At 56.5% G+C, this 11,742-nt stretch overlaps 1 protein-coding gene across 1 annotated transcript; it reads left to right on the top strand.

The window, feature by feature from the left end:
- The first annotated feature begins 797 nt into the window (after positions 1-797).
- GSS (glutathione synthetase) lies at positions 798-11,684 on the top strand. Its single transcript, XM_027721534.2, has 13 exons — positions 798-842; positions 1,263-1,398; positions 2,844-2,989; positions 4,360-4,435; positions 5,174-5,313; positions 5,451-5,567; positions 5,699-5,779; positions 6,054-6,131; positions 7,711-7,777; positions 8,377-8,571; positions 8,990-9,071; positions 9,398-9,587; positions 10,169-11,684. Exons 2-13 carry the CDS (start codon positions 1,270-1,272, stop codon positions 10,290-10,292), a joined length of 1,425 nt encoding a protein of 474 aa, XP_027577335.1. The 5' UTR covers positions 798-842; positions 1,263-1,269; the 3' UTR covers positions 10,293-11,684.
- The last annotated feature ends 58 nt before the right edge of the window (positions 11,685-11,742 follow it).

Raw genomic sequence — 11,742 nt, 5'->3', positions numbered from 1 at the left:
ACAGCTGAAGTGGGAGAAAAATCCCATCTTGCACTGAGCCTCAGGGCACCCCAGACACTGCCCTGGACCTGGGAGTGCCTCCCAGTCCCAACACATGGCCATGGACATTCCTGGGGACACCTGGGAACACTGAACAGCCTCTGGGAACAACAGAGGACATCAGGGATGGGGCCTGCATGGAGGAACCCCCAGTCAGCCCCTTCCCAGGTCCAGTCGGTGTAGTGCAGCAAAGGGACGTAGGTGATGAAGTGGTTAAAAAATGGAAAACAGGAAGATATTTCCAATGCCTTTTATTTCCCAAGCCAAGGGTGCAGTTCCTCTGTGTTTCCCTGCCGGCAGAGGGTGAATTTCAGCTCATGCAAAAGCAGGAGATGATGCAGCTCCAGTGCATAAATGACAGCGAGTTAACCTTAAGCTGTTTCATGGAACCACAGAGTTGTTCATGTTGCAAAGGCCCTCGGAGACCATCGGGTCCAACCATCTCCACGGCTTTAATCTCCCAGCCACCCGTGGGCTGTGCCCTCTGCAGGCACCGAGCAGCCCCTGGTTGCAGAGCTCGGATTTCATCAGCCGGAGTGATCTCGTCGTTCGCATGACATCACGATTTGACGTCACGGTGTGACATAACGACATCGCGACATGACGTCACCATACCCGCTGCGCCCAGGCGCATGCGTATTCTGTACCCCCCTTCCGCGCTCGTCGCCCCGCGAGGAGCGCGCGCTTCTCCCCCGCGCTGATTGGTCCGCTGCGCTGTCAATCCAACATCGGGGCGGGGCGAGGGGGGCGGGCCGTCGAATCACGTGGCGGTCCGCGGGGCCGGCAGCGAGCGGCTGGAGCGGGTAAGTGAGGGGGAAAGGGGCAGTGAGGGGCGAGGGCTCGGGGTGGTCCGGGCACGGGAGGGGTCTGGGGACCGGGGGTCAGGGACCGGGAGGGATCGGGGGGTCGGGGCACAGTGAGGGGCCGGGGACCGGAGGGGTGCCGGGGCCGCCGGGAGGGGCGAGGGTTCAGGGTGTTCGGGGGTCAGGGTACAGGAAGGGTCTGGAGGCCGGGGGTCAGGGACCGGGGACAGGGCAGGGACCGCGGGGGTTCAGGGGTCAGGGCACAGTGAGGGGTGTGGGGAGCGGGGGTCGGCCAGGGGACAGGCACCGGGGATCGGGTGCTGGGGGCCGGGGAAGGACCGGGGGTCAGGGGACACCGAGGGTGGAGGGGTTCGGGGGCCGTGGCGGTGCGGCCAGGCGGTGACCCCGCTCTCCCCGCAGCGCTGCCATGGCCTCGCCCTGGCGGGACGTGGTGCGGGACGCGGCGGCCGTGCGGGACGCGGCGGCGGTGGCGGTGGACGCGGCGCTGCTGGCGGGGGTGCTGATGCGGACCGGGGAGCAGCCCCTCAGCTCGGATGTGAGTGCGGGGCGCTGCCCGGCCCGGGGGTCCCCGAGCCCTTCACAGGGAGCAGCTCCCGGCTGGAGCTCACAGCTCACTGCCCATCCCGCTCATGAGACAACCCTGCTCCCCTTTTCCAGTACAGCTCCCCTTTTCCAAGGAGAGGGACAGATCTGGGAAGGCTTAAGAAGTTGCCGGTTGTGGTGCTGGCAGTCCGTCCCTCTCCCAGCCTCTCACCACCCATATGAACCTTTGAACCACGGGAGAGTCTCACGGAGGGGCCTCTGCTTTTGGCATGTTCCCAGCTGCAGTCAGCCTTTGCCCCATACCTGGGACAAGGTGGCAGGGATGGAGGTGGCTGATGTGTGGGATTTACCTGTGGGGAATCCCTGACGGCTGGCTGGGGTGGGAGGCTCTATCTGTTGGAGAGGTCTCAGAGGAAGAAGTATCCCTGTGCAAAAGGGGTGGGACAGTGTTGGGGATGGGTCCCTGAGGAGCCTGGGGACAAGCAGAGGTATGAGGAGGGAGGTCATAGAATCATAGAATCAGCTGGGTTGGAAGGGACCTCCAAGATCATCAAGTCCAACCCTTGATCCCCTACCACTGTGGTTGCTAGATCATGGCACTAAGTGCCACACCCAGTCTTATCTTGAAAACCTCCAGGGATGGAGAATCCACCACTTCCCTGGGCAGCCCATTCCAGTGTCTGATAACCCTTTCTGTAAAGAATTTCTTCCTAATATCCAACCTGAACCTCCCCTGGCACAGCTTAAGACCCAGCCCTCTTGTCTTGCTGATCGTTGCCTGGGAGAAGAGACCAACCCCCACCTGGTTACCCCCTCCTGTCAGGGAGTTGCAGAGTCAGGAGGTCTCCCCTGAGCCTCCTCTTCTCCAGGCTCAACACCCCCAGCTCCCTCAGCCTCTCCTCATAGGCCTTGTGCTCCAGTCCCTTCACCAGCCTTGTTGCTCTTCTCTGGACCTGCTCCAGCACCTCAGAGCTGCTCCTGATGTCAATCCCATTGTCAGGTCAGGGCTCTGGGGGATTTTGAAGGGTGAGAGGAATGGGAAGCCTGGGAGGAGAGGCTGAACACACTGCCAGTATCCCTTGCTTCATGTAAAATCCAGGTGAATTGGGAGCTTCTCTCTGGTATGATATTTTGACTTTGAGGGTGGCCCCGTGCCTGAGCTGTGGGCTGAACCAGGAGTCCAGAGTCTGAGCAGGGATCAGAGGAGGTGACTCTGATGGCCAGAACCCAGGACTGACAAATTCCCCTTTTCTCTGACATTGAGCTGTTCTGGAGACGCTGCCCTTTAGTTTGGGTGGAAACAGGGTATCTTTCAGGGGGAAGCACTCAGCCTGAGAAGCTCTGGAGAAGCTGCTTTCAGACAAGCAGGAGAGGCACCTCCTGATCCCCTCTGCAGCTGCCCAGACCTGAGTGCTCTGCTCCCTCCCCCGTGTGCAGGTGGTGAATTACGCGCCCTTCACGCTGCTCCCGTCTGCGGTGCCACGGGCCTTGTTTGAACAGGCCTACGCTGTCCAGCAGGATTTCAACCTGCTGGTGGATGCCATCAGTCAAAACAAAGAATTCCTGGAGCAAACTCTGGCCAGGTAACGTTTTTGCATGTTGCATTTTAAGGGAACATTTTAAATGCCAAGCATTTATCACCTTTCGGGCATTCCTGCTTTCCATCCGTTCGTGTCCCACAAGCTGAGGTGAGCACTCCTGTCCTCAGCAGAAACTGCCTCCTTTGTTGCATATTTTTCCTAAGATTAATTCCCAGCAAGTCCGTGTGCTTGGAGGTCTCCTTGAGCCTCAAAACTTGGGACATCTGGCCAAGAGCTGACTCCCTGCAATGATCTTCAATGTTGCCAGTGTGTCAGGCTTGTGAATTCTTACATGTGAGCTTGTTGGCCCCCCAGGCCTTAAATGTAAATCACTGGAATCTTTGAGTCTTGGATTCAGAAGTCTCTTTTAGTCTTATTTTGCATCTGCCCGTGGCTGTCCCATAACCAGCAGCTCTGCCTGCCCACAGTTATGAGGATGAGGTGTCCCTGTCCCCACACAGACCTCTGATCAGTCACTCTGTGTCCCCTGCTTTCCCATCCACAAACTCTGGCTGCTGGGGGACTGTTGAGCTCTGGATCCTGGACTCTGCTGGATTTATCTGTGGCTGTTGCCATGGGCTGAAGTGACCCTGTCTGTTTCCCCCATAACTGTAGGGCTTTCACAAATCTCACCCCCCTTCCTGCTGCCTGCTGTGTGCTGCCTGTCCATGGGTGCTGCAGGCTCTCTGGCACCGGGACAGAGCAAAGAAGGCTGTTTTGCAACATCCTTTTGTTTTGTTAAAGCCTTTGAAGCTGTTTCAATGCTTGTGCCTGTTCCAGAGCTGGCTGCAGCCAGAGCTTGTGGGGGCAGGTTTGTACCTGTGGTTAAGGAATGCAGCACCTGTGGCTGTGTGTGCTCAGGTGTTGCCCTGTGCCAGGGCAGCTCCCTGGAGGTGCTGCTCAAGTAGCTCAGGGATTTGGGACCCTGAGGGAAAGCCAGACCTACTCCAACAGGGCAGGGATTTGTAGCCTGACAGGACAGGGGGAACTGGATGAAGCTTGAGAAGCTTCTCTGAACTATTGTGTGCAGGCACAGGGAGACTTGTGGTTCCTGCCTGTGGCTGCAGAATTCTGCTGTGTTTCTTTGCCTTTGCTTGTCCCATCTCTGCCCTGCCAGTGAGTCACCTCTGCCTTTTGTGAGGTGAGGCCTTCTGTGGAGTGGCTGTGCTGGGCAGACTGGGTTTGTGTGTGGTTTTGCACTGTGCATTCATGGGGAGATGTTTCACAGTGCTGTAGCAGGTTTCTTGAGCCCCAGCCCTGCTCCTTGTGCTGCAGAATGTCCTCACTAAGGGTATTTTTTCTGGAGAAGAATTAATTTTCTCGTTCCTCTGTGGCAGCATCAGGGAACTGATCTGGTCTGTGTTTCCCTCCAGCACCATCAAGGTCGATGACTTCACAGCTCAGCTCTTCAGAATCTACATGCAAGTTCTGGAGGAAGGCTTGGCTCAGGTACCTGGGCAGGGGATCCTGGTGGTCTGTTCCCCTTGGCACTGAGGTGGCATTGCTGGGCTCTGAGCCAGGCTGGTCGCTCCCTGTCTCATCACAGCCCGTGAGCTCAGGACCTTGCCCTGTTTGAGTTGTGCCCTTTGGTTGGTGCCACTGGAAACAGTCACACCTGGAGTGGGAGGATTTGATGTGGTTTGTCCTCTGGGAGCCTTGGGAATGTGCAGGGACATGTGTCCTGTCAGGACCTGCACCAGAAGCTCCTTTACTCTCCTGAGTGTTGGGAACTCCTCTGGAGCACTGGGAGGGCTCTGGGTCCTGGGCAAGGGGCAGAGCACCCATGGGCATGACTTGCAGAGGTTTTTATCCAAATGAAGGTGACAGGACAAGAGGGAATGGATTCAAACTGACAGAGAGTAGGTTTAGATGAGGTATTAGGAAAAAACTCTTCCCTGTGAGGGTGATGAGGCCCTGGCACAGGTTGCCCACAGAAGCTGTGGCTGCCCCATCCCTGGAAGTGTCCAAGGCCAGGTTGAACGAGGCTTGGAGCAACCTGGGATAGTGGAAGGTGTCCTTGCACATGGCAGGGGGTTGGAATTAGATGGTTTTTAAGGTCCTTTCCAACCCAAACCGTTCTTTGATTCTATGACCGGATCTGGCCTAGGAAGATTTTGAAGTGAGGTCGTCAAAGGGTTTTGCAGTTAAAGGCAACAGGAGACCCCACCACCCCTCCCCTCTTTTCAGACTGTGTTTTTAGGCATCAACCGCTCTGATTACATGTTTGACTGTGGGCTGGATGGCACAGCAGCTCTGAAGCAGATAGAAATAAACACCATTGCTGCCAGTTTTGGGGGCCTCACCTCCCGCACGGCCGATGTCCATGGGTAAGGGACACCTCTGGCACTGCTGCAGCTGCACTGCATGGGCTGCTGCACTCCCTGTCCTCATGTGCTCTCCAAACTCTGCTCCCTTGGTCCATCTGGGGCTGTCATGGCATTTACAGCTTTTTTTTGTTCCAAAGGCTGGTGTTGAAAGTGCTGGGAAAGACTAAGGAGGCGTCACGCCTGCTGCCCAACAACCCATCAAAGGGACTGGCCTTGGGAATTGCCAAAGCGTGGGAACTCTATGGTTCCCAAAGGTAAGGAGAGAGCAGGAGAAATTGAGCAGGAGCAGTGCAGGAAGCCTGGATCACAGTGATGAAAAAGCTGGTGATCCTGGATGCATGTGGAGGGTTTGGGGGTTTAATGGTGCCCCTTGTATCTCTTGCAGTGCTGTGGTGATGTTTCTGGTGGAGGAAATCCAGAGGAACATTTTTGATCAGCGATGTGTAGAAAATGAGCTGTGGAACAGGTAAGCACTGAATTTCCCTGGGATGGAAAAGGTTCAGTTTTAGGAAAGGGAAGCAGAGAAAACTGCTGCCTGATCTTGGTGTTTCCCTCAAGGCAGGAAACATAGGATGGGTCCCTAAACAGGGACTGTCTTGGGCTGCAGGATCCCTGTGGCTCCATAGTCCGAAGCCTGGGGTTATTTGTGAAAGAACCTACAGATCTTCCTTGTCCATCTGTGACTTCCAGCTCAAGTAACTCTGCCCATCCTGCTGACTGTCCCACTGCTCTGTTCCCAGGAACATCCGTGTGATCCGGCGGCGGTTCAGGGACGTGTTTGAGAAGGGGTCCCTGGATGGCAGCAGGAGGCTGTATATGTGAGTATGAGCCAAGGTGCGCATTCCTGGGCACGTGGGAGTGGGAATTCTCAACCAAACCTGGTGGTGTGTCTTGAGTACAAACAGTGACTGTCTGAGGCAGCAGTTCTCCATGCTCCAGGGTGCTGTTTCCTCTTGGAGCTGACATGGTTTTGTTTTCAGAGTGGTGAGATTTTGCATACACAAAACTTAATTTCCCTCCCTCAGGCCACAGCCTCCACTGCTCTGTGGGATCTTTACCTCCTCCACGTACACCTGCTGTGAACAGCCCTGGCTGTTTCAGAGGCTTCCACAGAGCCATTTCCTGTTTACTGCTCACGTGATGCCCTGCCAGGAGCTGGGCTGGGTTGTTAGTGCTGGAGGAGGAAGCATTCCATGTCCTTTTGGGATCTCTTGGGTTTGAACTCACTCAGTTGTCTTGCCCACTCCCTGTGGAGACCAGGACATGCAGGTCACAGACTCTTTGAGTGCTGGTTGGTCCCAAGAGTGAGGTTGAGAGTTGGTCCCAAGTGTGACATTTGTCCTGTTTCCAGGTAATGTGCTTGGAGCTGTACAAGCCTGAAGGAAGACATGGTTTAATGCGTATATTTTTTCTGTAGTTAGGCTGGTTTGACCTTTGATGTCTGTTCTGTGTTTGATTAATGAATACATTTGTCAGGGCTGGATAATTGAGGGGAAAGTGTATCCCAGGTACTTCCTCCCAGGCACCCTCCCCTCTCAGTGCTGGATTCCTCTGCAGTTCCCCAGCAGCTTCCTGACCCCGTGCACAGTTTGTGTGGCCAAAGCTGGGGGCTGTGGTGCTCCAGCTGTGCTGACAGCCCAGCCCTGGCAGGGCCTTTGGTGCCTCTCAGGTTGTCGAGTTGAGGCCCTGCCTGTGCCACCAGAGAAGGATCCTGTTCCCTCCCAGCTTCAAGAATCATAGTCACAGAGTCAGGGAAAAGGCCTCTAAGATCGAGTCTAACCTTTAACCCAGCACCACCAAACCATGACCCCAAGTGCCACATCCACACTTTAAATCCCTCCAGGGACGGTGGCTCCATCACTGCCCTGGGCAACCTGAGCCACTGCTTGGCCACCCTTTCAGTGAAGAAATTTTCCCTCACATCCAGCCTAAACCTCCCCTGGCACAACTTGGGGCCATTTCCTCTCCTCCTGTCCCTTGTTCCCTGGGAGCAGAGCCTGACCTTCCCAGCTCCCCCCTCCTGTCAGGGAGTTGCAGAGCCAGAAAGTCCCCCTGAGCCTCCTTCTCTCCAAGGTGAGTCTCCCAAGCCTGGTTACGAGTGGCAAAAACTGTTAGAAAATGAGGTTCCTGCCTCCCTGCTGGGCTGGGTGTCAGAATTATTGAGCCTTTGGTTAGAGCACAGGCCAAGTATCAGCTCCCCGTGTCTCAGGACAGGCCAACCCAGCTGGGGCTCAGTGCAGAGGTGACAGGGCTTGCAGTCCTCAGCCAGGAGCACAACAGCCTGGGGGCCAAGGAGAAGGGGCAAAAGCTGCAACATTGTGCATGTCTGACCCCGTGGTGCTGGGGATTGGGCAGGGCCTGGCCTGGCTCTGTGAACACTTGTGGTTTCTGTTCCAGAGACGGCCAGGAGGTCGCAGTGGTGTACTACAGGGAGGGCTACGTGCCACAGACCTACGACCAGCAGGTCAGTGCCCACCATCCTGCTTGGTGAATCACCCACTGGGAGTTTGAAATGCCCTCTGATCCCAGGGGCCTCTGCCCTGTGCAGAGAGGGGTCAGTCCTGCCCAGGGTGGCTGGGAGCACTGGGGAGCTGTGACTCCAGGGAGCATTGGGTGGGAGCAGTAAGAAAAATGGGTGTCTTCTTTTCCAATCACCACTTAATCACTCTTAGTGCAGCACTGAATTGATGCTGTACAATATGGGTATTGGCACCTGCTTAAAGGGTTTGGACTTGATTACAGACCACTCTCTGTGCTCTCTCAGCACTATGAGGCTGCAGGTAATAATGATGCAGAACAGATCTTGCTGTTGTCTGGAGGTGGCAGCACTGGACAAGCTGGGGAGGGAGAACTGGCAAAGGCAGCCGATTAACCTGGCTCTGCTGTTCCCGGAGGTGGTGTGAAATCCATGTCTGCTTGTCTCCAGAGTGCTGCTCCCACCCGTCCATCCCTGCCAGCAGGGAGGGAGCAGACAAATGCTGTGTCGATAACTGAACAGAAGAGAGCAGAGCAGACCTTTAGTGTTGTGTTTCTCCTGACGGGGTTGCTCTGGTTGTGCCCCAGAACTGGGCGGCGCGGCTGCTGCTGGAGCGGTCGCGGGCGGTGAAGTGCCCTGACATTGCCACCCAGCTGGCGGGCACCAAGAAGGTGCAGCAGGAGCTGAGTCGCCCGGGGACGCTGGAGAAGCTGCTGCCCGGCCACCCTGAGGCTGTGGCTCGGATGAGAGCCACCTTTGCTGGACTCTATTCCCTGGATGAGGTGAGTGGGAGCGGGGCTGGGTCGGGAATGGACATGCAGACGTGTGCTTGGCCTGTGTGATGTTGCTCTTTGGTTCAGGAGGTGAGGGGGCTTTGCTGTGGTCCTGGTAGATCCTTGTTGATCCTGCTGAGAGGGGCCTCTCGAGGAGCCCCTGCTGCTCCCTGGTGCTTTGCTGTTCAAAAATCCCAGAATCATTTAGGTTGGAAAAGACCTCCAAGGTCATCAGGTCCAACCTGTGCCCGATCCCCACCTTGTCCCCAAGCCCAGACCACTGAGTGCCACAGCCAGTCATTACTTGGACACCTCCAGGGATGGGGACTCCACCACCTCCCTGGGCAGCCCCTTCCAATGTTTGGCAGCCCCTTTCCATGAAGGAATTCTTCCTGATGTCCACCCTGTTTCCATCCTTTCTTTCCAGGGTGAAGAGGGTGACAAGATAGCTGCTGCAGCCATCGCTGACCCCGAACGGTTCGTGCTGAAGCCGCAGCGAGAAGGTGGAGGTACGACCTGGGCTGGGCCCCTGGGGCTCTGCACTGTGGTTTGTGCTGTACCCAGCAGAGGCAGGAGCTCTGTGCTGGCTCCTGGTCCTGGGCTGAGGGATAAAAGGTGGGGTGGCTTGTGGCTACTCATAACCATGGGGATTAGTCATGGCAGTAAGGTAGTGCCACTCCTGGAGCAGCTCCTGAGGCCCCAGTGCTGGGTGTGGGGAACCCAGGCAGCACCTGGGGAGGCAAAGGCTGGGTCATTTGGGCTGCTGGGCCACAAAATTGGGGGCAGTGGCTTCTGCTGGGCTGGGAAGTGCTTGATGTGCTGGTTTTGTTGTCAGGGAACAACCTCTATGGTGAAGAGCTCAGGCAGGTTCTGGAGAAGATCAAAGACAGCCCTGAGAGAACCTCCTACATCTTGATGGATAAGATCAAACCCCAGCCAGCACTGAATTACTTGCTGAGGGCTCACAGTCCCCTGCAAGTGTCTGAATGCATCTCCGAGCTCGGTATCTTCGGTGTCTATGTCAGGTGAGGAACGTACTTGTGGTCTGGGGGTGGTTCCCTGGTTTTCCTCTGAGCACAGCAGCAGGAAGGATGTCTGGGGAGCTGTAAGTGCAGGGGACAGGCATGACTGTTCAGTCTGTGCCCCTGGCAGAGCTCTCTGAGCACGTGTTCAAACACTGAACTGCTGCTCTGAACTTGCTGCCAAACGAGTTGTTGAAAGACCACAGCGCCTGTGCTGGCAGTCACGGCTGTAACGGCCACGTGGAACCAGCGTGTCTCATCCCTGACTCCTGGGAGTGCTTCCCAGGTTCTGGATGCAGCCCCAGGAAGCCCTGGTGATCTCTGAAATGTCTGAACGGGGTCATGTTCAACCCTAAATAGCTGCTGCTTTTGTGTAAAACCCTCAGAGACCCAGAGAAACGTTCCCATAGCGTTCAGGTCCTTCTCGTACAGTTTGAGGAACAAGGGCACTCTGGCGGCGTTCAGACCCTGACACTGTCTGTGTGCAAATCCAACCAGAATGGCCAGTGGAGCCAAGGCACTGTGCAGGATAAATGCCAGGAGCTCTGTGCTCTGCAGGGACTGAGTCTCCCTTTCCTTTGCAGGCAGGGCCAGGAGATGGTGCTGAACGAGGCCGCCGGGCACCTCCTGCGCACCAAGGCCATCCAGCACGCGGACGGCGGGGTGGCCGCCGGGGTGGCCGTGCTGGACACTCCCTACCTGGTGTGAGGAGCTGTGCCCCACCCACCCTCCTCACCTGCTGCCTGAAGAGCTCAACTACCACAGGGATTTCTCCGTAGGGTGCACTTGCCAAGGTCTGTTGTGCCCGGGGCTGTGAGGAAGGACTGTGTGGACACAACTGCTCCAAGGTCCTGTGTGCCAGTGCCAGCTTCTCCTCTGTGATTCCCCCTCCAGGGATAAGGGGTTCCCTTGCTCTGCCTGCCCAGGGGACCCTGCCCCAGGCCTGCCTTGGTCTGGGTGTCCCCTGGGGGCAGGGGTGTGTACAGCAAAGGGTGAGGTGCCACAGCAGGCCTTTGTGCTGCTCCCACTTCTGTGCTCCTTGATGCTGCAGTAGAGAGACACACAAAGCCTAGGGAACGAGAGGAGAAAGGTGGATGGGCGAGTAACAGCCTTCATCTTCACACAGTGCCTCAGTGCTTTTCCAGGTTAGACAGGAGAGTCCAGCTCCACATGCCATGGCCCCTCCAGCCCTTGCTGTGCTGCTGCTGCTCTGATTCTTACTTTTCCCTGTGCCTGAGGATCCTCAGGGTTCCTGCACAAGGGACAGCTGCCCTGGGCAATTTGCCCAAGGGCCTTTTGCTTGCTTTTTTTTGCTTTTGCTTTGCCCAACTCCAGTTTTGTTGGACTGGGTGCTCATCTCAAGCAGTGCCTCTGTGCCACACAAGGCAGGCAGCAGTGCAGAGTCCAGGGCTGCCTCTGCTCCCACTGCCTCCTGCAGCCCTGTCCAGCAGATCTCCACAGGATCCCTCAGCAGTGGTGGCAGATCCCAAGGAGATGGTGAATTGGAGCCTTGTGTCACAGCCAGCACATTATTAAACCCTGAATCCCCCCAGGCTTGTGCCAGCACATCCCACTGGAAAATCATCTTCCCAGGGAGCACTGACCTTGGAAATAGTCCTGCTGGGATGTGGGGCAGGCTGAGACTGGGAGCTCTGTGGCAAGGAAGCCAAAGAATTGCAGGAGAGGCTGGGCAGGCACAGCTCCAGCACCTTACTGTGGGACCAGCACCAGCAGACAGATATCTCCCTCCAGGTTTCATGGATCAATGGGAACAGCACAGCAGTGGAGGGACAGGGAGGAGTGTGGGCTCTCCTGCTCAAGATGTTTTGCCTCTTCCTTCAGCTCCTCTTCCTCCTCAGCCCTAAAAGCTGCACCTTTCTGGCAGTGAAGAGCCCAGTCTGTCAGTGACAGAGAAGCAGCACAGAGCCAGAATTCCTGGAGAATGGATGTGCTGAGGGACAGCCCTGCTGGGCTCATGGCATCAATCACCCATCAGTCACCTGGGGAACAGCCCTGTTATGCCTGATCCTGGGATTCCTGGGGGTTTTTTGGGGGGGTTGATTACCCCCAGCCAGAGATTAAAAGGAATGTGCAATCTGACCACACTGCTTGTGCCAGGTTTGTCTGAGCTCAGGTGCTCACCTGGCCAGGTGTGCAG

This window comes from Pipra filicauda, unplaced genomic scaffold (assembly GCF_003945595.2).
Source record: "Pipra filicauda isolate LSUMZ 115617 unplaced genomic scaffold, ASM394559v2 scaffold424_size589613_pilon, whole genome shotgun sequence".
In the NCBI taxonomy this organism is placed as follows: Eukaryota; Metazoa; Chordata; class Aves; order Passeriformes; family Pipridae; genus Pipra; species Pipra filicauda.
Note: the sequence above shows the minus strand (reverse complement) of the source record. Positions and strands in the feature narration are given on the sequence as shown.